Source organism: Bacillus rossius, chromosome 15 (genome assembly GCF_032445375.1).
Source record: "Bacillus rossius redtenbacheri isolate Brsri chromosome 15, Brsri_v3, whole genome shotgun sequence".
Classification (NCBI taxonomy): Eukaryota; Metazoa; Arthropoda; class Insecta; order Phasmatodea; family Bacillidae; genus Bacillus; species Bacillus rossius.
In genome coordinates, this window is record NC_086342.1 from 27206182 (window position 1) to 27233965 (window position 27784).

The 27784-nt window shown below is 34.9% G+C and overlaps 2 protein-coding genes across 4 annotated transcripts in view; one reads left to right on the plus strand and one right to left on the minus strand.

Annotated features, from left to right (window-relative positions):
- The window catches only part of LOC134539682 (DNA ligase 3), a 454246-nt gene that overhangs the window by 222783 nt on the left and 203679 nt on the right, over positions 1-27784 (plus strand). The window contains exon 1 of one of the 2 annotated variants that reach the window (XM_063381878.1): positions 3358-3523. The exons of the other annotated variant lie outside the window; for it this stretch is intronic. The gene's annotated coding sequence lies outside the window, so the exon portion shown is untranslated. Of the gene's footprint in view, positions 1-3357; positions 3524-27784 lie in introns of those variants that run through there. 2 annotated transcript variants of the gene reach the window in all.
- Positions 19077-27784, minus strand: part of LOC134539683 (uncharacterized) — a 71516-nt gene continuing 62808 nt past the window's right edge. For both annotated transcript variants that reach the window (XM_063381879.1, XM_063381880.1), the window contains 3 exons: positions 23512-23669; positions 21952-22168; positions 19077-19235 (listed from right to left, as the gene is read on the minus strand). In XM_063381879.1, coding sequence (XP_063237949.1) covers positions 19156-19235; positions 21952-22168; positions 23512-23669 — 455 coding nt within the window. In that variant the 3' untranslated portion in view covers positions 19077-19155. The remainder of the gene's footprint in view (positions 19236-21951; positions 22169-23511; positions 23670-27784) is intronic.

The window sequence follows — 27784 nt, forward strand, 5'->3', positions numbered from 1 at the left end:
CGGCTGGGATAGGCTCTACACCGGAAAAAGGACCGGGCGCACACGGGGAGTGATTAAAAAAGGTTTCGAAGTTGGACTATAGTTACCAGAAGGAAGTTCAGTGAAGACAAAGAGATGATGGCTTCCCGTGGGACGTGCGTCCATCCCGGTCCGCGAGTCGCGCTGTACTGGCATCTCGCCCTGGCGCGAGGGGAGGGGTGAGCTTCCTGTCGCGCCAGAGTTTCTTAAGTTCCGTTATTCGTAAAAAATTATATTAATATCAAAATGTAAGTGGCTCTAAATTCACACAATAAAACTTAATAATGAACTCTCTCTCTCTCTCTCTCTCTCTCTCTCTCTCTCTATATATATATATATATATATATATGTTTTAGAAATGACATGTAACAAGTTTGTATAAAATAAGTTTGAATTATCAGAGTCACACTGGAGACTGTTCGTCGCTTGATGACTGCTCCAGTGGCAAATGATAAAATTTAATGCTAATTTGGGGCGGTTTTAGTTAAGTCACATATTACACTGTTGAAATCAGGCTGAAGGCCGCAAGGGGAGCACTCACAGCTGTTTTATTAAAAAACTACACGTGAGTGACCCGGGCACTCCTACATCGCACTTGTGTTGCACGGTGTTGTTAATTTAAAGTGGCGTATTCTTTAAAGTGTATTGAATTTACTGTGTACGTGACTCGGTTTGTCTTGCCGATTAAGTTAAGGGCGTTGATAATACCTAAGTTCCACGGCGCTCGTCTGACTCGGGTGGGCCATGGCTAGGGGTGCATTCCGTTAGCGGGGTCGGATACTGGCGGTTGCAGGTCGGGCTTTAGGGTGGCCTTCGGTCGGACGACGTCAAATTTATAATGACACAACTCTTCCATGAAAGGTGAGTAATAAAAGGCCAGACATAGATAAAAACAGAAAAACATATTCCTTCTGAGATAATCTAAACAGTAATTCGATGGTGCACGCACTGGATTTTTTTAGAGACAGAGTACAAAGCTATTTGTCCATCCTGCTTGAAAAACATTTTTAATTTCTGCTTGGGCTAGCATTATATCTACCTTCACATCTGATTCTTTTTTTTTATTTGCTGACCCATGAGTATTTATGTTGGGAGAGGGGAATTGGACACTCATGTCAATCTTGGGCATGCGAAAGGAAATTTTTAATGTGTACAAATTTAATTTAGCACCTTTCTTTGAAAATGCAAAGGTTAAAAGTCTGGGAAGAGTTATGTGAATATGTTGCACAAATAGGCTGATCAGAGAAAGTAAACACTACCAGGCTCTTATTGGGATGCCACAAGTGACGCCACTCCCGCTGCCTGATTAAGTTTAAAATAAATATTGAATTGATAATGATCTCAGGAGGTAAAGGGGGGTTCGACCTCGTGGCTGCAGGCAGAAGTGTGTCATTAGTTTAAACTACCTGGGTTGTTTAGGCCACCCAGGATGCCTTGAAATAAAAGGGTAGTGACTGAGAAAACACTGTACTTTATTACTGCTTAATACACTTCCTTGTCCAATGCCTGGCCGAATCTGTTGTCAGACCGTCGCTTCACGATCGGTTCAACACATTGATGTTGCATGCGAACAGGATAGGCTGCAAACATGTGTATAGAGTTCTATCCTGAGACAATACTGACAAAACGAAGTCTGTGGCGAATTATTGTAGAACTGATAAGGTGCAACTATGTTTATATGGTATTTGACGTTAACCATACAATGGCAAACGTATACGATCAAACATCCTTAAACATGACTGCAGTCTAACCTACTACAATACGAATGTTTCAGATTTTGATTATCTCGGCTAAATGAAAATTATACTAGAGCCACGGTAGCTCCTTAGAGGTTGACAAAGTTATTACTAGGTTAGCTTGCCAATACATATGTTACACAGTCAAGATTAGCTAAATCGAAAATACGTTTATTAAAGAATTAGTACACCAGGACACTAAAGGCTTGCCAGAAGACCTCATCAAACAACGATTGACTGGCGCCGAAGCCTGGAAAATTGCGTAAGGCTCAAGTCCGCTTTCCGAGTATTTTGAACATAAAATTTACGTAATATGCCGAAATATCCCTGTTAGGATTTAAATGATTAAGCGTAGAGCCGCACATAAGAACGTATGGCTAAGTGGGATCGGGCGAAGAGCTAACTGAAACGATTAGGTAAACTTACGACTATGGCGATGAACTGGAAAAGTGGCGCGAAAACTGTAGGCTCTGCGTTCGCAGAGCGACCGACCCCTGTGAGCTCCCGGCGGCAACTGACGCTAGAGCGCCGTGTGACCTCGCGCCAAGACGCGTGTAGCGCTGGAAACAGCCCCGACCAGTTTTCGACTTAGTTGTTAAATTTTATATTACATGATTATTTTACAATTGCACATAATTCTCATATTATTTAAGTATCTTTTAATTGTTATTATTTTTATTTTTTTGAATTACTTACTTAATTACACACTAGCGCATTGCCACACCCGGCCGGGCGCTTCGATCGGCTTGCCGTTCGTCGCGGCGCACATCACGCACAGGCGTGTTCGTTGCACACGCAATTCGAGTAAGTGTTGTTGGTATGTAACAGTCTGTGCGACCCAGAGGGAGGACCGGCGGCTGGCGTCGCAAGTATGTATCTAACTATGAATCGAGATATTAATGAGCTGATAAAACATGCAATCCAATATGTAAGTCACCTAATATGTCTTCACCATTTAAAAAATATTATGAGTAATCGATTGGAATTTTAATAGTCACATAGTAACAGAAAGGTGCTTCTTGGTTTCAAACTTTATTAGGCAAATAATGTTTTTTTTGCAATTAATTCTCAAAATATATATCGAATAAATAATATTTTATAATAAAAAATGTTTGCCTGACTGGCAACTGCAAAGAGTTAAATTTTTGAAGACATTGGTATGTAATATTTATGTTTTGGAAATAACTATTGCCTTTAAAACATTTTTAATTTAACAATGTAAAATTTTCAAAAATATTTGAATTTCCGCTTTCTACTTTAACGTAAGGAAACTACACATATTTAATAATAAATAATTAGTTACCTAGCAAAAATCGATGAAAACCGAATGGGTTACTTGTGGGTACTATTGTTTCCCAATATGCCAGAATACCCTTAATGGTGTACGACCATATTTATTCGTCAATAAATATTCTTCCAAAATTAGATCCTCTATACTGTAAAGTAAATATCAAAAAATGTTTTGCAAATTGCGACACAAAAATTTTCTAGTTCTTATTTTTGTACTGTACAAAAGTTTCATTTATATATAAGATCCAATTATAAATTTATATATTAAATCTAATACGTATACTTCATTAGAAATCTTTATATTTATAAAGAATATACTTGCTTCATTTTTGTTGATGAAAGGTTACAAAACAAATATACTCTGTCTATGTTTTTATTACCCGGCGCGTATATATTTATTTTTAAACTGTATTTAGTATTGTATACGTAAAAAGTGTTTGTGATTTTTTTTAATATAAATTTTGCAGTGTTCCTGAAAGGTAAGATGCCAGATTTTTTTAATTTAAATGTAGGGTACATTTTTAGGTTAGTGTTTGTGGCATAAGTGTCATTGTTTAGCCAATTGATCTTTATATAAATGAAATAATTGTTGTTTATAGTGCTTTCTTTAATTGTTATTTGATTCTTTTAAATTCGGCTAAGTTACCACGTTTTGTGGTGTGATCCATAACTTCATACCTACTGGCCGGCATACAAATATATTTTATGTCCTCCGCATGTTAATTAACTGAGGTAATTTTGGAGCAGAGTAACGCTTCCTAAAAAAAAAAGAAAAAAAAATATTATTTACATACTTCCCAACATGTTTTTCAATATTCTCTAAAGGGACGTTGCGAAGCTTCAAATAATGTTCTAATAGTTTATCGTTTTAATGGTTTATTATGTTTGGTTAGGTACATTAAACGTAGCATTTAATTTAAAAATTTTTATGTTATGGGTCATTATTGGACGTAACGGCTTTTTAGAACAGAATGGTTTTGACACATTACACACTTCCATTAATTTACCCTGAAGGGATGGTTTCTTAATTCCTACTAGTTTGTGAAAAATAATAGTTTATAGTTGACATTACTACACCAGTTTCGGACGTCATGGCTTGGGGGAACGAAAAGTAAATAAAAACTGAAAATATGTTTTTCAAGTATTAGAGACGTCCATAAATGTACTCTGAAAACATGGTTTCGTTATTCCTACTGGTTTGTGAAAAATAACACTTTAAAGCTTACATTATACCTTTTATTTTATTTTATTGTTTGGCACAGAATTAAAAATACCCTAATTATTCTACTTCATATAATTTATTGAAGTTTATGCCTGTATCCTGAAGGCTTGATCCTGTGGTACATGATGATTACTGTTCTAATTCAGTACGTAGGAAGATCCTGTACATAAAATAAAATATTACCATGTAATAATGAATAATGATCATAACCTGAATAAAAATATTTTTTTTTTTCAACTTATTATTATAAATTTTTATTTTTTCACAATTTCTTTTATGTGCAGGATCTTCTGACATACTGAACTAAAACAGCAAGCATCATGTACCACAGGATCAAGCCATCGGGATCTTTCGACACAATGTTCTAAAACTGCAAGCATCATGTACCACAGGATCAAGCCTACAGAATCATGCCATCAGCATAAAGCCTTCAGGTTACAGGGTTAAATTTGGATACATGAAACACCAGCCATAACAAACACAGAATATACTACGGAAATTTCGTAATACAGCAAACATGAAAAGCAAGAATTAAAAATTCCTTACAACAGCAATACAATTGTTATTTAAACTAATTTCATTATTGCAACAACACCTACATTGAATAAAGTTCTAAAAAAAAAAAAAACCACATGGGTATACATAAACATTGAATGTCGGTGATTGCATGAATATGTAGGTATTGTAACGTAAGCTATAAACTGTTATTTTGTCAAAAACCAGTAGGAATTAAGAAACCTTCCTTGCAGTTAAATCAGGAATATCTCTAGTTTATGGAAAACATATATTCCTATTTATCGCACGTAAACAATGAAAGGCGTTGGCAGCGTAAAAGCACAGGTATTGTAATGTAAAATATAAAATTTTAATTTTTTCTCAAACTAATAGGAATTACGAAACCATTCCTTGGGAGTAAATTTAGGGACGTGTGTAGGTAGTTGTGAAAACCATATTTTCAGATACTTTTTTACTTTCCGTTCTAAAAAGCCACGACGTTCGATAATTACCACTACCCTATTATGTAACCTAACCAACTGTTTACACCATTTAACAGTATTTTTCAATGCCGTTCACCAAACCATTCACATGCTGTACAATTTTTTAAAAGTAGCTACCGTAACATTACGGATAGTTAAAACAGTAGACTACAAGCAAACTTATTTGAAGTACTGCAATATCGCCTAGAGAATAATTGGAAATTATTTTAGGATGTAAAAATGCTTTTTTTTTTAAAATGGAAAATTTACTCTGTCACAAAATAACTAAATTTAGCTAACGTAATCAAACTAGGCTTTAAATCAGCAAAATACTAGTGAACTGATTGTTGAAGTACGGCAGCACCCTCGTGCTAGCGGCACGGCCCAGCCACCCTGACGTGGGGGACTGCGCCAGACGTCTGCACTTGTAATTTGTTGTTTATGAGCCACCCCCCCCCCCCCCCCCCCCCCACATGTCCTTTCGGCACAGTACTTGAACAATGTCTGACGAGGCAAAAGCACAGTAGAAAAGCACTCAAAAAGTAAAAAAAAAATGGATACTTCCCTGGAAAAGTATTTTCTTACAATTACTATTTTGGGATTCCCCGGTCAGAGAGCTCTCCCATAGTTCTTACGAAAGTCTTAATCTCTCTCTAACATGGGAAGCGATAAACTATCGTCTATCATTTCAGCGCGTTGGCGTCGTACATCATTTTTTTTCCTTTCTTTCACCGAAACCACTGTCCTACAATCTAGAAACATCACCAACACACTATGACTTAACATAAAAGCTATAGACATAAAAATAATTTTTAAATGAAATAAAATTTTGAAAATCACATTTACATCACTAGTAACCATTTGTGATACTCAGTAAAAACATAATTTAAAAGTTTTTCTAAATAAAATAAATAAATACTAAAATTACTTGATAGAAAATAAATACAAAACTAGGTCACTGTGACCATAAACTTACATAACCAGCTGATTCTTCTGGATGACAAAACATAATATTATGTCTTAAAAATACCATGTAAATTTGGGGTGGGCAGGCTCCTGCAATGTTACATTCAGTCGACAGGATTGTAAATGAATCCATTTTAATCAGTACGTGTACAATGGGTAGTATGCCGAAAATAGGGCCTATGTTAAATACCTAACTGGATACATATTTGTTCATTTTAAAATTTCTCAAGTTGAAAAAACTAAATGCTTTGCTGCGAAAATTAAAAAAGTTGAATATTTGATCAACGAAGATACAAAGTGATGAGGTGTAGATCTAAGTAGAAATAAAATGGCCAAGAAATTAAAAAAAAAAAAGTGTAAATAATTACAGCTAACGGGTTGTCCATTAATCACGTGTATTTTTTTGGTACAAAATATTTTTTAAAAATTTCAGAAAATTATCTTTAAATATAGAAGGTATAATCTAATTTAATTCTGGAAAATTAAGAACAGTGATTAAAATGTCCAGACACACATAAAGGTTGCAGGTTTATTCTCACTGGCATGAAAATAATAAAGGAAAGGCTTATATGTGATTTACGCATGTATTCGGCGCCAAAATCACAGTCTTACTGGCGACTGGCAAGCCGAGCCGGGTGGTTCATGTTGCGGCGGGCGGGGATATTGTTGCCTGGCTACGCCGAGTCAAGGTCACGCGTCGCTTTTCGGTTTAGTAGAAATCGCGTAAAAAAATATATACACGTGATATCTCTCTACACCCCCCTCCCCCCTTGTGATATTTCGTGATTTTTCCCGACCCCCCCCTCCCCCTTTCGAGCCTCACATGATTAATGGACGATCCCTAAGCAACAGGCTCTGAATTGTAGGGCCGAAGTTTGTGAAATGTTTGATGAAAAGACAATACTGTGCTTTCTAAACTAAGCTTCTTGGCTATTAGCAGCCACAGGTGTCTACTTTTCAGTACTCACAACACATGTGGAATATTGTAGCTGACATTCTTATTGCCTGGCTGGATACGGATATAAAAAAATCCCTTTAAGCACTGCATGCAGGCGCAGATTGATTTTGAAGTTCTTGTTTCTTTAGGAACGTTTTGAAAACTTCTGGAGCAGCCAGGGGTTTCCCTCAAAATAAGATTTCTTTTTTTAATAATAAATTTATATATTTCCTCTTTTTTTTTTACACTTTACTACAATTTAAGTACTAATTAATTTAATTTTATAGAAGAATTTAGCTGGGTATTATTTACAACTTAATCACATATTTTAAATGATAAGATCTTGATTAGTACGTATATAATTATTTGTTCCAGTATATCACAAGAAATATTAATGAGCAATCCATTTTTGTTATTAGAGTGAAATATACATACCTTTCATTAAAATTTATTAAGATAGTCTATTTGAAATTACATTTTCGTAAAAAAACATTAATTTTTTTTTATAATAACCACTTGATTTAAACCACGTTTTAAACCATTGTAGTCTAAATCAACCAACCCTGTTAGATAATAATTAGAAGATTTACAAAAATTGTGATGGAATTTGATAGTATGCCCAGTTTTTCCCACCCCTTGGAGTAATGGTTGGTCAAACGCATGCAGTATTTGTCATAATTGACTGAAGGTAACATTGAGAGATTTTTCCAATGATTATTCCTCCCCAACGTGCATTTCCACTTGTCAAGACTTGTTGGGTGTATATTGAGGCATTCAGGGTTGATTAAGTTTATCAAAGTTTATTACAGCGTATTTAAGATAGCAACAAATTTGTATAAATATACAAGTATTATTTATACAAATATACAAGAATATAGTGGTACAATGACAGCAAATGATACTTGTATTTCTTAATATTTCTAATTTTTTGTGTAAATATCAGGCTATTTGCTGTCTGCTCAAAAATAATTGCTTGTCAGCTGTCTCATTGCCCCCCCCCCCTTTTTTTTTTCTTCTCAACCTCCTGAATCTCAGGTAATTGTAAAATTATTGCAACTAGCCCAAAGGTAAATAAAATCAATCTGACCTGATCTACACAAAAATTGGCATTGATGGTATTTTTCTGTGTAAGTGTAGGGGGGAGGGTGCTCTATGTAAACGGAATTTATTGTATTCTAGCTGATGTGAACACTTAAAATCAAGTTCAAGTGCATTAACTTTTTGCAAACAAAGAAAAGTTCCATATCGCACCACCGTATTGAATCTTAGTGTGTGGGTGTGTGTTTGTGTGTGTGTAACATTTAAATTAATGCCATTGAAACCAGCTAAGTGTTACTTTATACAACTTAAGTTAGGATTTACCTTAGTCATACGAGTCCACCACCTTGCTACATGTCAGTATTTAAGTAGTACCTGTGACTAAAATGCCTCATTGAAACATTTTATGTTTAGGTTATTACATTTCAAGACATGTTTACTTGCTCAACATGTGGATGCCAATCATTTCACCCACATCATTAATTTTGATTTGTGACAAAGGGATACACCGTGAAATAATAATTAAATATTAAGTAAGGATTTGATGTTAATTTAAATATGTGTTAATAGCACAGTTTCTGTACTATTACTTACCACTACTAAACATCAGTTTGATTTAGATTCCTTGGCAGTGTATATACAATCAGGTCATAGAAGTGGATTATAAAATGAAGTATTTTCAGCATTAAAATTTAACAAATCAGTCGGTCATTGAAGTACTGTTTTTCAAAATGTGAATTGGTAAAACTACATATATAAAAAAAAAAAATTTTAGCCAAGGAACTATAGTTGATGAGAAATCAGGCCAATCACCACAATGATCTCTGTTCATTTCCCAATGGGATTACATCCAGATAAATAACAAGTAAGAACATAGCAGACATTGCTGTAAGCTGGTGAGTCGATGCACTATCAAATTGTTTAATTCCTTGTTCGTCGTGAATTACTGTATGTGGAAACAATCTTGAAATTTTATTAATTTAGGGTTCATTTGTCAGGGTTAGTAATGTCCTTAAAAGTTCTTAACTTCCAATTTGATATTTAAGACTGTGTAATAATTTGTCCTCATTTTCTCCGATAGTCAACAAGAGTCCTTAATTTTTATTAAGTAAAATAGGAAAAAGGGCATTTTGTTGCCAGATTGAAAGAGACCCTTAGGGAGACAGCTGTTTCTGCATCTGAAGCATGCTAAAGTCTTGCACAAAAAAAAGGGTGAAATCCTCGAGAGGTTGTTTATCAACTGTAATGTGATTATAAATAAAATTATAGAAAATAAACACCAGCTGTTGAAGACAGAAGTAAAGATAATGAACAGTAAGTAATGCAAGAGCAAATAGAAATGAAAATATTTGTTGGACAGTTAACATCCAAACAATTAAAAAACTAATTAGCCTTTTTATTAAATGTATTTTTGTCATCAGTAAGACAGCATCCTGGTGCATTTTGATATGTTATGCATAAAATTATATGGTTAAATATAATTTATTTTTGTTGCAGTTGTTTTTCATTAATCCTTCAAATTTCTTCAAGAGATCTTTTTAACTCCTTAAATTTTTTTTTGTTATGATGGAGTACAAATCCTGTTTGTGTTATCTTAATCTAATACTGTATAAAGATTTAATTGCTATCATTGTATTTGCAATGGATAAATAGGAAAGTTTTAACTTACACAGAGTTGTAAATTTTTTCCCAAGAGTTGGAAGAAAGTTATTTCAGAGTTCAGTTTCTATGGCTTCTTTAGGACTGAAGTTTTGAAAAAAAAAACTTCACAAAAACTGTAAATGCTCATGAGTAAAGTTTTCTTAAGTGAACATACAATTTTGGTTACAGAAACTCTTGGCTGCCTTGTGAAGTGGCAAAAAAAAAAAATTTTCTTTGGCTCATTCATGGAAAAAATATTGTGAAATACAATGCACTTATAGTTTTAAACAAAGTTACTTGGAATAAATTTTAATTCACTTTTCGGCCTTTAGTAATCCCCTAACCCTTCGCCCCTCACCAATTCTGTTATGTAGGGTCTGCGAGTATTTGAAAAATAGTAAATATTCGTGAATAATTTAATATTCGATTCAAAAGAGCATAGCCGGATTAATATGGGAATTCTGCCCCCATGGCTTTTTAGACTCATACTTAGGGGGTCGATTTGGTGTCGAATGAAAATAATTCACACCAATTTTTAGCTCTTTAACTGAAACGGTATTCGAGAATTAAAAAAAAAAACTGTTTTTTCAAAATTATTTTTATTTTTATAGTAAAATTCGGAATTGATTAATGATGATTTTTATCCTAATTCTTACGAGTCCAAAACATGAAAAAATCATATGATCATGATTCTCAAATAGAAAACCGATTTTTAACGGAGAAAATAATTTTTTTCTTCTTTTTTTCCAGCCTTCTTGAAATATGTCACTCACCAAAATTCGTCAGAAAATGTCTTTTTTACTCCTCTATACTCAAGAATTTTTTTGAATTTTTAGAAATGGTGGAAAAATTCCAAAAAAATTAAAACCTCATTTTTTTTCAAAATCTTACGTAGAAAAATTTTTTTTGTTTAACATTCACAATTACATTACTTATTAAATATTCTCAATCTTTATACTAGACAACGATCACGTTAAAACTATGTTTTTCAAACTTTTGGCCAAGTTGGCACATTATAACGCCATATATCGGGATTTTCTGTATCCATTTATTATTTCTTCTAAGGTTCCGCTTGTTTAGATAACCTAAAAACAAAGAAGCCTTTATGGTTGATGTCATTGTCTGAATAGCAGTTAACGCATTAATTAATTCAGTACTTATATTGACATTATTTTTTCGTTTAACCATAAAATTATACTGGAGTATCATTATTGTTATATTATATCGTCTCATCTTTATGAGTTACTATTTTTTGTCGTTAAATAGTGTCACAGTCGATTACAAAGACTCAAGTAAGTGAAGTTTTATATTTAATCAGTTTATATATGTCCAAATTCCTAATATATAATTTTAATATTGATTTCAGAATGGATTTTGATAAAAAAATGTATCAATTGTAACATATATTTGCGTAAAGCAGTTGGTTATAAAAAAGTTGTTATGACAATTGATGAAGCTAATATTGCGACAGAAAAAATTGGAAAGAGAGTTCTTGTTAATGATGCCTTTTGTAGTAAGTGTCGAGTTATTTTAACAAGACCACCTATACTTAAGAACACTGACGATTCATCTGCAGATCAAGTTAATATCAAAAGCCAGCCAATTTTTTCTCAGTCTTCATCCACTACTGTTTCATCCGTATCATCATCCGAAGATCCTTCATATGTTATTGAAGAAAAAATGGAAGAAGAGTTAGAATTTGTGGAGTTGGGTTTTCCCCGAATCATATCGACACATAAATACTGTTGCCTTTGTGGATTATCAGCAAATATCACAATCGTTCCATTTGAAGCACGCAAACAAGTATTTTCGACAAGACGACTCTTTATTCCTGAAGGAAATCGGTGTTTAAAGATCATATTATAAAAAAGCGGTTTTATGATGAAGAAATTAACAATTTTCGAATTAATTCGAATACCAGTGTATTTGAAGTTCGTGATTTTGAAAAATTACTTGGGCAGCTGGCTATTGGCACTGATTCGTCTATAATTGATAAAATTGGAGATCACTCGTTTTAAGAAAAACAGTTGGAGGTATTTACGAGCCTTACCTGGGAAAAATTGATAAAACTTCGTGAAATGCTAACGTCGATGAGAAAATCAGTGAATCGTAATGTCATTCAAGCTCTTGTTATTTTTTTATTCAAATTACGAACAGGAAATTCAAATGCAGTGATATCTTTCATTTTTGGTTTAGCTCGGGAACAAATGGTATCCGACTACTGTGATGAAGTAATATCTTCGTTTGAAAAAGATATTTTACCTCAGTATTTCGGAATCGATGCTATTAGTAGGGAGACATTACTCGCCAATACGTCAAATACTGCTAAAATGCTGTATCAAGTGAAAGATAACCAGTTGATATTCATTTGCGATGGAACATATATTCGTCATCAAAAAAGTGCAAATAACGAATACCAGAGGAAATCATATTCTGGTCAAAAGAAAGTTCCTCTGTGCAAACCATTCACGATATGTACTACAAATGGTTTCGTTATAGATATGCTTGGGCCATATACAGCTAATATGAACGATGCTGAGATTATGAGAATCATCTTAAGTGATCCCAATGGTCTGATTAAGTTGCTGAAAAAAGGTAACATTATTGTAGTTGATCGTGGCTTCCGGGATGTGATAGTATATTTAGAAGAATTGGGGTTTAAAGTACTAATGCCTGCTCTCAAAGGAAAACGCAATCAACTGACCACAGATGAATCAAATGAATCCCGTTTTGTTACCAAAATCCGTTGGGTTGTTGAAGCAGTACATGGCGATATTAAGCAGAAGTTTAGGATTTTAGATCATAAACTAGACAATAAATTGCTTCTAAAAACTGGTGATTTTTGTCGAATCGCTTGTTTTCTGCACAATGAATTTGGTAAGAGACTTGATTCTGATCTCGATCTTTCTGAAAAAATTATTGCCGCCATGAACTCAAAAAAGTATCAAGATAATACCTTAGCCTCAGAAGTAGAGACTAATCGTTGGGCAAGAAGAAAAGTTCCTTTTGCAACAATAACTTCAGATATATTAACTGATTTTCCTGAATTAACGGAACAAGAACTCAAAATTCTATTCACGGGATCATATCAAATGTCTCAAGCTGTATCGTATTTGGCTGAAATGATGGATGAAAACGGAACGATAATACTTTATTATTTAAAAATTACACCTAATATTATAAAATTCAAAGTCAGATCTCGACATATTAATTCGAAGACATATCATTGTTTTGTTGAATATCAGTCAGATAAGAACGATATCTCTGGAATAACTCGATATTGTTGTGACTGTGCAAATGGTAGACGTACTGTTGGATGTTGCTCACACATTGCTGCTATTATATACTATTTATCTTACGCTCGATACTTAGCGAAAATCGTAAAACCAGCTGAGATACTTAGTCGTCTGTTTATTGATGAAAAAATCAGTGTCGTCGTGAATGAAGACAGTGATGAAGACTAGCCTAATTATTATTTTGATTAAAATTTTGATTTTTTCTGTATTAAAATTCAAAATATTTCCCAATAGTATGAAAAAATATATAAGTATTACCTTTAAGTGTCTTTTGAATCAATAATAACACTTCTAATCAATTTAACCTACTGAATCTTTCTGTTTATCTTTTGCAAAGATATGTTTTGGTAAAAAAAAAAAAAATTCTACGTATATTTATGTGTACTAAAAAAAATGTAAATTTGTTAAAACACAAGATTTTGAAAAAAAATGAGTTTTTAATTTTTTTGGAATTGTTCCACCATTTCTAAAAATTCAAAAAAATTCCTGAGTATAGAGGAGTATAAAAGACATTTTCTGACGAATTTTGGTGAGTGACATTTTTCAAGAAGGCTGGAAAAAAAGAAGAAAAAAATTATTTTCTCCGTTAAAAATCGGTTTTCTATTTGAGAATCATGATCATATGATTTTTTCATGTTTTGGACTCGTAAGAATTAGGAAAAAAATCATAATTAATCAATTCCGAATTTTACTATAAAAATAAAAATAATTTTGAAAAAACAGTTTTTTTTTAAATTCTCGAATACCGTTTGATTTAAAGAGCTAAAAATTGGTGTGAATTATTTTAAATTCAAAATATTTCCCAATAGTATGAAAAAATATATAAGTATTATCTTTAAGTGTCTTTTGAATCAATAATAACCCTTCTAATCACTTTAACCTACTGAATCTTTCTGTTTATCTCTTGCAAAGATATGTTTTGGTAAAAAAAAATTTCTACGTATTTATGTGTACCAAAAAAAAATGTAAATTTGTTAAAACGCAAGATTTTGAAAAGAAATGAGTTTTTAATTTTTTTGGAATTTTTCCACCATTTCAAAAAATTCAAAAAAAATCCTGAGTATAGAGGAGTAAAAAAGACATTTTCTGACGAATTTTGGTGAGTGACATATTTCAAGAAGGCTGAAAAAATTCTTTTCTCCGTTAAAAATCGGTTTTCTATTTGAGAATCATGATCATATGATTTTTTCATGTTTTGGACTCGTAAGAATTAGGATAAAAATCATCATTAATCAATTCCGAATTTTACTATAAAAATAAAAATAATTTTGAAAAAAAACAGTTTTTTTTTAAATTCTCGAATACCGTTTGAGTTAGAGCTAAAAATTGGTGTGAATTATTTTCATTCGACACCAAATCGACCCCCTAAGTATGAGTCAAAAAAGCCATGGGGGCAGAATTTCCATATTAATCCGGCTATGCCCTTTAAAATAACTTTTTTTATTTTTCTTTACCAATAGATAAAGCAAGTGGGACTACTCGTTCACAAAAAAAAATTAAACGAAAAGACTTGAACTGTAGACTAAAGAGAAGCTGGGAACATCAGAGCAACAGGAATGGAGTTTATGAGGAGTATGTTGGCAGTTACGAGGCGAGACAGAACCAGGAATGAGTTGGTGCAAGCAATATCAGCACAGGACTTGATTGAGATCATCGGAAAAGCAAGAAATGAGAGGGTGTGGCCATGTCCGGAGAATGTGAAAGGAAAGACTGCCCAGGAAAATGATGGAGTTGAAGTACTCATGAAGAAGGCCCCAAGGAAGACCAAGAAAGAGGTGGGAAGAGCAGATAGTTAAAGGGGTGCAGGAGAGAGGAGAAGAATGGAATAAAGTGAAGAATAAGGTGGGTGGAGTAACAGAGAAAGACGGAGGCATTTTAGTTTGGTGACTCGGTCGCTGGTTGGAACCAGTTGATGATGATGATGATGATTATGATGATATTATTTCTGTTTTGTATTTCAAGTTCTCAACTTCATTACTAATTTTATTTTGTGCTCAATGTCTCATCATCAGCGAGATCACGAGAGATAACACCTAACTTCAGAGAAAAAGGTATCTACCTTGGTCTTTATATAGTGATGGACCGTACCAGCATTTGTCTGGAGTGGTTAGGGGGAAACAGTGGAGAATTTAAATCGTGTTGGCCGAATGAGGATTCGAACTCGAGTCATCTGGAATGCGAGTCCGTTGTCTTGCGACTCCACCGCATTGCTCCATGTCAGTACTTAAGTAGTACCTCTGGTTAAAATGCCTCATTGAAACTTTTTTCAAAGGAATTTTGGGTAGTGCCTTGAACTTTTTCACCACAATTTCATTGTTTCAGAGTGACTCTTTCAGAGGTAATATCTGCTGCTGTTATGACTTTAATTTACTGTTCAGACTTCACATTGCGGGCTGCAACTAGTTTTAATCACTTAATATCTTTCTAGTTCAGCATGAACTTTCATCGTCAAGAAGATCCAATACACTGTTAGAAATAACAGGAAATTTACAGACTTTTCAACGAAGAATTAAATTCAAATAAACGAAGAGTTCTTCATAATTTCAAATAAACAAACATATTTCAAATGTTTTCTAATACACCAGTAATATTCTTTTGTATTCAAGTTCAAGTGAACTCAGCGTCCGTAAATCTACGAAGAGAGCCGTTAATTTAAGTTGAAAATTTTAAACAGTGTAGAGATGCCCTGCTTATTTTCACTAAGTGACAGGCAAGCACATGACATTTTGCTCTGTCGTACTGACTTGCGAATTCAGTCCGTGACAGTGAAGTTTTCAGCCCATATATGTTCATTGCGAGACAGTGCATTGGAAAAGTAGTGTCATTTCGGATTCTTTGTTTAAGACTTGATCTGGTATAACATGTTTGTTATTTATATTTTTTAAGGGCCATCCGCGTAAATAAATGTCAATAGCTATTTGCAGTTGTTTTTTGGTCACAAATGTTGTCACTAGTTTTTGACCAGGTACCTACCAGTTATTTATTTGTGAGATGAAAAACTCCATAAAAGTGATCATGATTATGAACTTGCTGTAAATAACACTTGGTAAAAATCTGGTGACAAAATTTGTCATGAAACTTAAAACTCAAGCTAGCTATTGAGATAGATATAAGCCTACAGGAAAATTCTGGGAATAAAAGTTTCGACAAGAAAATGAGTCATGTGAGACGCAGTTTCATCTTTATTCGTTTTTTTTAAATGTTAAATAAATGTTACCTTTAAGACTTACTAAGATTAGTTTAAGCATTAATTTTCATAATAAATCAAACCCAAGTCTGGCAGCATGCTTTTTAATTTAATTACTTGTACAGACAAGGATCGTACATGAAGTTTGAAGGCTGTCGCGGCCACTGTCTGGGTTGGTTTGTGTGATGGGTGTTTGCTGCATTGAGTTGGCAGCAATGGTCTAGGAATTTTTTGTCATAATTCCAGTCTCTCCACTGTCAGCCATTGTTGATACTGCACTGTCGACCAAAACAATCTGAGCAGAAATTAGGGAAACGTACAGATCGAGCTCAAGGTCCGATTCTGGACGAGGGGGGTGAAGCCGAAAGGGGAGAGGGGTTTCAATGTACAACACACACCAATATGGCGGCAGTTTTTTTTACAAACACATCAGATATACCTATATTGGAGGTTAAATTGGAGAAACATGTCAACTTATTTGTATTGTGAAGATTCGTTTTGGACTTTTAATATGTATAAACATACTAACAAGTAATGTTTTGATCTAATTTTTCTTCTGAACAGCTTAACTGTAGTCATTAATAAAAGCAGACTAGAACAGCTGATACAAATATGAACAAACTTCCACCATATTGATATGTGAAAATCAGAAAAAAAGGGGAAAAAAGGGGGCTTCACATCTGATGGCTAATGCTCCATCTGTATCCTTTCCTAATCTCTGCATCTAAAACCTATTATTTTCAAAGCTTTACACAGCAAAAACCGACATAGCCGAAAGCCATTTAAGAACTTTACATCTCAGGGAACGTTTTTAAATCGAAAGACCGGGAGCGAACCAACTTATTGCCTCCCAGAAACTGTTAAATTATAGGTACTTATAAATTTGTTAACATTTCATTATTTTCTTAACTTCATTATGTTAAAAAAAAGTGTGATTTTTTTATATTATCCCCAAAATATGGAACTGTAAAATTTACACACCTATTGATTATAATTTTCATTGGTACTTTATTTAACAAATTTTCTAAATTTTCTAACAAAAGATCTACACAAAATACACACAGACATTGATATGAAACCATATTACTCTGTTCAATATCCCAATTATTTGCTATTAGTAAGTATATCATAGGCCTTTATCTTGACATCATATAGAAATACCGGTTATTTATCAATAATAATATACAAATAAATAAAATCTTTTTTTAAATTAAGTCAGTAACTTCTGTAGAAACCTTATACTTACAGTTGAATATAAATTAAATACAAAACAATAAATACTAATTTCTACACATAGTATGTAATTATTATGTATATTGTAGTTACAAATCATAATTATTTTTATTTACAAGGGAGCATTGTTCATGTAATTAAATATTTCACTAGAATTTTTATTTTTGTAATTTCATCATTGTGAATTACAATAATTTATTCTTGTGTTTTTAAAAAGTTTCAGTGGAAAAGTCCACAACAGAAAAAGGAAATGGCACCTATTGTGGAAAAAAAATTCTTAAGTAGAAAATGTAGATGCTTGCTAGTTTTTTTTGTGTTTGTTGAAATATTTCTTTTAAAGTTATATACAGGATAGATTCCACAAATTGGTTAACTCAACTAGCGTATTATAAGAGTTGAATATTAATTTTTCTAACTGAGAATAAAAATTAAACAATTATTCCACCAGAGATTGTTTAAATGTAATAATCTCATATTGAAAAATAATTAATAAAAGGGGGTAAAAAGAAATATTAAATTTGTCTCTTTGCAATGGACATTTTTTTGCATTTCTTTTGTGACAGAAATTACAGTAGAAGGAATATTCAATCTAAGTTCAGAAAATAATGTTATTTAGGTAAGTCATCTACATTTATTAACATTCATTGTAATTTTAAGACACTACGAAACTTAAAATCTATTGAAGTACATGATCATGAATGTTACCATCTATGCATACATTTTTTGATTTACAGTAATGATTCAGATATGTATATGCTATTGGTACCAACTTGAAGTTGGAAATAAAATTGTCACATCATTAGGGTTAATCTTTCATAAAGCTAAGGCTGATTTATGATTTCAACATGTAGGAGTGTTCACACTTTTCAGAATGAGCGCTGTTATTGATAAAAGTTTTAATTGCATATTACAGACAATTATATATTTGTGAAAGTTGATTAAAATTTCATACTTTTGGAACCCTTTCCAATGACTTAAGCTGCTTCTAGAAAGAATTTTTTTTTTTGAGAAATTTATTCTAGCTTTTAAACCTTCTATAGCTTTCAGTATAACTTTTCTAAGTAACATTAGATTTTTTATATTTAAAATATTTTATTATGTTTGTGATCTAGATTCTCATGTACTGTAGTTACCACATCACAATTTAACTTGAGTACGTACAGAACCTTTAAAATAAAGAATTTCCTGTTGTAAAATATTTCTAGACAAGACACAAAGTATTGGGTCATCTTCACAAACATTATACTTCTTACGCATATTTAAATTGACACCCATTGCAGTTAATATTGGTAAGGATATATCTTGTGAATTTTAATTAATACAGTAAAATTAACTATATCCAATAAAAATGCCTACTGCATTTGATTTAGTCCTTGAATTAATTTGATTAATACTATTACATTGTCAAGTTTAAATAAAAAAATACATGAAACAGTTTCTCAGTTGTTTGAAATTCTTTCACCTAAGTACCAACAACAATGATTCAGTCTCAGTGAAGGTGGGCAGGACTCTCAAGTTTAAAGAGACATGTAAACTGAAATGTTAAGTTTTTATTGTTTCTGCACGTCCCCGTCAGATGGCTCTGAGCGATTTGGCGCGTGAACAGAGCTGTGTTCACATGCGCAGGAAAGGGTTCCAACGCAGGTTACGCTTGCGACCCATGTTGCAAATCTTGAAGTGGCACAGCGACATATCTGAAAACAATCATAAACATATAATTAATTTTTTTTTAATTTTTTGAAAAAAATTGACAGGTTGCAATGTTCAAATGTTTGTCGGTTGAGAAACTTTGAAATTTATTAGATGAATAATATAAATATTTTTGTTGAAATTCTTTTCATCATAAGACTAAAAAATTATAATTAATTACATCAATGTATATTGATGTGAGTTTTATTTTAATTAACTACGTGAATGCTACTCATTAATTGTGCCATATAGACTTAACTCAACATTGTTCTTGTTTCAGTGAAAAATTTGAACGTTAGGTCTTATTATAACCAAGAATTATTTTATGTACCCTTTTTGTTACGAAGTTTCATACATGGAGTTGAGTGCTTTGGGACATATAGAATGTCAATAGTTACATATAACTGCACCCCCGGGTATAGATGACAAGAAGTAAATTTTAGTACACAGTGAAACAGTTGTCATAATTGCGGGGGTTAGAAAAAAGTGTAGATTTCACCACATTAAAATTTTTCTATTCTATATTATGTTAAAGAATTTATTCAGAGTAAAATTATTTTAGAGTATTTTTGAAGAGTAGTAAGCTGTTAATGTATGCAATATTTTGTTGGTCACAAACTGAGTAGGATCTAATAATTTTCACATGGTTCATTTTAACATTTAATTTTTTCATTTCATATTTTGTACGAGTTAGAATAGAAATAGATTATTTAAGAATTGTTCAAACAGATAACTTTTTACAGTTGCAGTCAAATGCAGTAGATGCGAAGTTTGTTCATATTGGTTTAATAATAAGTATTAAGTTAATGATAAGGACAATTGTAAAATTTTTTATTTAGTAATATTTTAGTGCTTTAAAGTACATTGGATTTGGAGCACATTGGAGTTTTAGAGGATCTAATACCTCAAGAATTTTCGACGCATAGCTTTGTGGTAACTGTATAGTTACGATCATGTTGAATTATTTTACACATCCCAATGCCTTTAGGTGGTAAGAGGATGTAAATTGTAGTGAGCTCTAAATCGCGTGGTTAGAATGTGCTATGCATCACACTTTGCATTGCCACATAAGGATATATCTTAGTGCACAATATAGAATTTTGGATGAAAATTCGATTTTAAGTTTTTTTGACTGAGGAGCTAGTATTTGTTTCCCATTAATTTGACATAATTGAAAATGCAGTGTATTGGTGGACTAAACAGGATGAGCAAGAGTTCAATCTGTAATCTTTAGCTGCAGGTGTATCAGGAAAAAAAAGTAAAAAAAATGTAAAAAATTATATGTGAATGACATAAGATCTAAAGTAGTTCTCATGGCTGGTATAAGCCTTTGAAGTTGGAAGTGAACAATTTGTTTATTGCAAATAATAGAGATTGTATTGCGGATGGGACATTAAGCGTTCTGAACAATGTATAGGTACATGAACACTATAAAACTTGCCAATCTGATAAAATGATTTTGTTAAAATCACACTCTTATTTTTCTTAACATTTTGTGATACAGAAAAAGAATGTGATTTTTAAGGGAGTATTTCCAATCGACATGTCAAACTAATTTTTGTAGTTATTAAATATTTTCTCAAAATACTCAAATGGGTCAGTACCCTGATCTGTTAGCAGCTCTAGCATACTGGGTGTTGTGCATTTTTAATATTAATATTGAAAAAAAAAACATAATTATTTGATAGTTTGGGTTATGTCAACTGGGTTTTATTGAAGGAAATAAAACCTCCAACCAAAAAATCCAGTGGATCGGGCACGTGGCTGCAGACCACAGTTGGGTATGTCAAAAAAAAAAACCAACAAAAAAACCTCGTGGATCGGGCACATGACTGCAGACCACAGTTGAGTTATGTCAAAAAAACCCAACCAAAAAACCTCGTGAATCGGGCACATGACTGCAGACCACAGTTGGGTTATGACAAAAAAAAACCAATCAAAAAACTTCGTGGATCGGGCACATGACTGCAGACCACAGTTGAGTTATGTCAGAAAACCCCCCAACCAAAAAACCTCGTGGATCGGGCACGTGGCTGCAGACCACAGTTGGGTTATGTCAAAAAAAAACCAACCAAAAAACCCCGTGGATCGGACACGTGGCTGCAGACCACAGCTGTTGGGTTATTTAAAAAAAAAACAACCAAAAAACCTCGTGGATCGGGCACATGACTGCAGACCACAGTTGAGTTATGTCAGAAAACCCCCCAACCAAAAAACCTCGTGGATCGGGCACGTGGCTGCAGACCACAGTTGGGTATGTCAAAAAAAAAACCAACAAAAAAACCTCGTGGATCGGGCACATGACTGCAGACCACAGTTGAGTTATGTCAGAAAACCCCCCAACCATAAAACCCCGTGGATCGGGCACATGACTGCAGACCACAGTTGGGTTATGTCAAAAAAAAACCAACCAAAAAACCTCGTGGATCAGGCACATGACTGCAGACCACAGTTGGGTTATGTCAGAAAACCCCCCAACCAAAAAACCTCGTTGATCGGGCACGTGGCTGCAGACCACAGTTGGGTTATGTCAAAAAAAACCCTACCAAAAAAACCCGTGGATCGGGCACGTGGCTGCAGACCACAGTTGGGTTATGTCAAAAAAAAAACCATCCAAAAAACCCCGTGAATCGGGCACATGACTGCAGACCACAGTTGGGTTACGTCAAAAAAATCTCCAACCCAAAAGACCCCGAGGTTCGGGGTACCACCGGCACTCACAGCTGCCGCGCTTGTCCTCGTCCTTGAGCAGCGGCAGCAGACCCGGGTAGAGGCCCGACAGCTGCTGGACCTCGTCCTCCGCCGCCCCGGACCCCGCCTGTCCCTGCTGTCCCTGCTGCCCCTGCTGCCGCTCGCTCAGCGTGTTGCGCAGCACGCTTAGCAGGCTGGCGAGCTTCTGGAGCCGCGCCGCCTCGTTCTCGTCCAGCTCCTGCTCGCTCTGCACGGGCAGTCAGAACAACCTTTCCTTTAGAGGGTAGTGTGGTTTCTAGTTTAGCACCTGCTCGGGACAAGGACCCGAATACTAACACATTCAAGAGGAATGTATCCTTTCTCCGTCCAGCTATGCCAAGCAGCGACAAGGGGAAGTCACAGGGACAGTTCATCAAAATCTTTTGTTAGTTGGCTAACATCCTGAAGAGGGTAGAAACCTTTCACACGTAGCATCTGCTATCTCTGCCGGGAAGATATATGTGGGGTTTTTGGTGATGGGGGGGGGGGGAGAGAGAACTGGTCACTAGGACATAATCCTAAAACCTTTCTGTTAACACCCTTATGAGGGTGGTATCCTTTCTTGTTGAGGGTAGCATCCTTTCTCGTCCAGCTCCCATTCGATCTACCAGGCAGCTCCAAGGGAGGAGTCACGAGACCATACCGTGAAACATTTGGGTGGTGGTTAACCTCCTTAAATGGGTAGGATACTTTCTCGTCCAGCTCCTGCTGTCTCTGCCGGTCAGTGACAAGGGAGGAGTCATGAGAACAAGCATTGATAACTTTTTGGTTATGAATAATATTTTTAAGAGGGTAGTATCTTTTGTTTCCAGGACTAGGTTGCTATGCCGTGCAGTGTCAAGGGGGGAATCATGAGAATAGGCAGTGAAACCTTTGGATGGTGGCCAACACCCTTAAGAAGGTAGTTATTATATTCTCTTTTATAGCTTCTCCTCACACTGCTGGGAAGCGACAACGTGGAAGTTACGGAAACAGGTCCGAAACCTTGTTCGTGTGGCTATGACGGGTTTAATAAACTACGTTAGAAATCAAGAGCGCAAGGAACGCAAGATGCAATATGTACAGTATTCACATTTTAGAGTACCAGTTTATAAACTACGCAAGGCGCAATAGCGAAAAGCAACTTGTTCAACTTCAAACTTATTGATATTTGGTTTGCATTACTGCCTATGATATTTAAAGTAAAATGTTCCGACTCCTTTTTTAGAGGCAGACGTTATCCGCATAAAAGTATTTATGTTCATGTTTTTTAATTATATAAATCACGGTTACAATCGTTTTTTAATTATATAAATCACGGTTACAATCCTTAAATTTGCACAGTGTGATAGAAAATAACTTTTTACGTGCAAATTAAATTATTTTCAATTTATTTTGTGGCGTTGCATTACTGCGGTCTTGCCGTAATTTACAAACCGATACTTTAAAAATGTGGTTGCTGTACATCTTGCGATCTTGTGTTCTCGCGTAGTTCATAAACCAGGCGGTTGGACTCTCAAATGTCCGTCCTGTCCGTCGGCCGGGCCGACAGAGTCACAACACTCCGCACACCTGGTCGAGCACGTCGGCGAAGTCCGAGTCGTCGAGGCCGGACGCGAGCACTCCTCCCTCGGCCGCCCGGGCGTCGCGACGCTGCTGCCCCGCCGAGGCGACGCGCCAGGACGCCGCCAGCAGGCAGGTCCACACCACGGCGCCGACCAGCGTCATGCCTGCGAACACACGTGGACACGGATGCCTTGAATCTCGGCTTCAGCTGAGGACTCGACTTTGCTTGAAACTCGTGAACCACGAAAGCTATACAGAGTATCTTTAGTAGAGCAGACTTTGGCTCGTGGTCGCTACGGGGTCGTTACCACAACGCCGAAATACCACAACGCCGAACGTACAATAACGCCGAATGCCAAATTGACCGCAACGCCGACAGCTAGAAAACTGCTGTGTACCACAACGCCGAAATACAGTAACGCCGAAAAATGTTGCTGTGGGGAAGGGGGGGGGGGGCCACAGGAGCAAAATGAAAAACAACTGAATGAATTTGTGTGCTAACCTTACCTAACCTAACCTTTGTGGCAGTCCTGCAATTACATTTTTCGGGGTTAATGTATTTCGGCTTTATGGTATTCGGCGTTATTGTACGTTCGGCGTTGTGGTATTTCGGCGTTGTGGTGCGTCCCCGTCGTTACCCGGTTAACATTCGCAGTGATGACGTAATGAGCGTTGGATTGGGTAGTGTCAAACTGAAGTTCGCGAGAGCTGAGACCCCGAAATGTAATTGTAATAGACCGATTTGCGTGATTTAAAAATTTAATGTGCCCGTGAGTGAGCACTGAGTGGAACAACTATGAAGTTACCAAGGCCAGTATTCCAAAACACAAAAAAAAATATATTTTTTAGGTGGTGAATATGTTACACCTGTACCCTAACTATATTCCTAGTGCACGATAGGATACGGCCAGTCACTTTTTTTTTTTTAACGCAACGGGTTTTGGTGTCCTATCCGTAGCCGTTCTGTTGCCCAAATTCCGCGCATGCGCATAGCTCACGTTTTATTTGATCTCGTCCTGACGTCGTATCCGCGTCTGGCGCCATGAAACTGGAATGTAGTCATTTTTGTGATCATCGAGGGAAGTATACCGAAAGTATCCTGGAATACATTTTGCACACTTTAATGGTCACGACAGCAAATAATCGCCAACTTTAAAAGTATCTGAGAAAATTATAATTACACCATTTATTTCGCGCGGTGGGCCTGCTGTCTGTAGTATTTTTGCGTAACAAATGTATCGATGGTTGCCAAACGTCCTCTATAATGCATTGAAAACAAGTTTATAGCCCCGTGCAGGGCACAGTTTATTGAAACGGTTGCTTTTTTCGTTACCTACAGGGATTGGGTTTGAACACGTTATGGAATGCGGCCTGTCATTTAGGTTGCGGTTGAATCCCAACAAGGTAGCACTTATTCGCTACCTAACCCGAATGTCTTGGAATGCCGCCCTTAAACTTTGGTTTTGGAGCCATATAATCGCAAAATGCCTAGGCGGAAACAGGTTATGTTGGAGAGAAGAAAGAAAACAAGCGAAACAACCCGAGCAGAAGGAGTTGAGAACGCAGAGAAGTGTCGTAGGTATCGAATGAGTTAAGAAGTAGCCGAGAGAAATGAGCCAGTGGGACAAAACGAACCCCCGAACGAGGCGCGAAATTTGCGCTCGAACGAGCTTCAGCCGTCCACCTCGCGAGAAAGATGTTTTGGTAATGGACGTGGATAAGCTCTCTGAAGATTCTGATGCTGCTGTGGAGTCAGTTGAGCCAGTGGTTGTGAGCGATGGGCCGAGTTTGTCGCGGTTTGGCGCCAAGATGTTCATCGAATTCACGTCAAAAAATAAAGCAACATCAATTTGGTTAAATTATTTTATTTATTTCATACACAACATTCCCGTTCAGTGCGACGGAAATATATGAAACAAACCCCTGGCGTCTGTAGTCCAAAATACATCATACCCAGAATATATATACATATATTAAGGTTGCACTTCTTTTGGGGCATTGTTGGGAATGAAATTTCATGTTTCTATTGCTCGCGCATGCGCTAACGGAAGTACTTGCGAACGGATATAATACAATAGGGGGAAAAAACTATTGCCGAGACTGAGACTTAGTTTTTGAAGTATTTTTCGGTCCATACGCTAGATATTAGCTTACATAATATATCGCTAACATAGCCACTTTTATTGTGAGCTTTAATAAGGCAACCAAACCAGTGAAAATTAATTCACTTTATTTTGATAGCCACATATTTTGTGGTGTGGCATAACATAAATAATGCAGCCCACTCATTTATATATAAAACACTTTCTTTATTAACAAAACACTATTAAATTTTTTTTTCACAGTTGAAATCTCTTCTACTAAGAAATTAGTTAAATTACTAGTTAAATAATTATTATAAAGCGAACATTTTGGATTTTAAACTTTCGCCTGAGTTTTTTGCAAGTATTTACGGGCCACCTAACAGATAGTGCCGTCACATGTCGCGCAAAACATGATTTCAGTTTCCACTGTAAAATTCGCACTTCTATATCCCACTTCTTGTTCTATGTGTATAACATCTCGAAAAGATGGCGGATGGGTGTGACTCGTTCGTACATATTGCTTTCGCGAACATCACATAACATACACAGTCTACATGTAATAAAAAATAAAACTTTATAACATTAAAACTACCATGCAAAATATTTTGTTGTTATTTATAGTCATAATAATAGTTTATGTTATCATTTATAATCGTAACAAGAAATAATGGTAACTTAAAAAATACGTTATAATGCTGAAAATTCAAGGTAAGATAACCTTGCAGTTGACATACACAGCAAGAGAGAGCGTTGCAATCATCACATTGTAGATGTACAAGAAATTAAATGTTACATTTATTCAACGCCATGTTGAATGAAAGAATTTCATTATGAAATTTTTATTGTTAAGTCTTAAATGTCGAATTAGCTTATAAGGTTAAGGTTTGTTTGTAGGAAGTATTTACATCCTAATTTAAGTCGTTAAAGCAAAAACAATTATACAAACATATACTTAGTGACATAGAATGTGCGTGTTTTTATAATGTTTCAGGTTATTTTTTTAGTAATGCCATAACTTATAATTCGTGTATAGGTATAAAAGCTTTTTTTGTACTTTTACAATGGATTACTTTGGAAACCAGCCGCCAAGAAATAGTTTGTAATATTGCAAGAAAAATACTATACATATGGTTATTTTTGCAAAGTGAAATTCGTTTTTCGAAAACAATACCGAATAGTTTGTCTCATGCTCACAAAACTTGGGGAGTAATTTGAAATTCTGAGTAATATTTTATAGAAACATAACATTTTTAGACAGTGGAAAATACAATCGAATATTCAACAATTTGACTTAATTTTTTATTTAGTATGATTATTTAATGTGCGTAGTAAAGGCTGAAAAGCTATTCAGGGAACGTCTTTTAAAGAACTTTATCTAATGTAGTGACCAAGACGGCACAAAGCATAAATGCCCGGGCAAGAATCTGAACCCAGTAGTACTAACATTTTTTTTTGTACCGATACAGCTTATTTCGTGAAAATGTAATAATGTACACATATATGTAATTTTTCATGATTATTTCAAGTCCATTTACAAAAAAATAAAAAAAAACAAAAATCAACAAATTACAGTTTGTGCGTTCGTCAATTCATGACATACATAAACATGGTAACCATGCGAGTTATATACGTATCTTCACACTTTAATAATCAACTTTGAAGATATTACAACAATATATTTTATCTGAATGAATCTTCCAATGGTGAAAATTGATTTAGGACACTTTTAGGACATAATGCCATTGCGGGTTTTCACTGTATGCCACAGAGAAACCACGTGCATGGACACGACAATGAGAATACACAAACACACAGAAAAACCAAATCAAAATCAGCCGATTTCAAATGTGTGAAAGCATAGCAATGTGTTAATGTATAATGTGTGTTTTCAACTGTCTCATCGTTGTCATCCCAGTGTGTTCGTCTGTGCAGTGATATTTATTTTCTGATTATTTCCTTCCACTGTCTATGCAATCATACATTTGACATTGGTTGATTTTGACTTGATTCCTCTGTGTGTTTGTGTATTCATCTTTCTGATCCATTCTTGTGGCTTCTCTGTGACATACAGTGAAAACTATCAATGGCGTATATTATCCAAAAAAATTGTTCCAGAAAATGGCCAGATGTTGACTAAAAACTTCTCGATGCGTTAGCAGTACATCAACATTCGAAGTGATTCAAGGCTCGCTAAA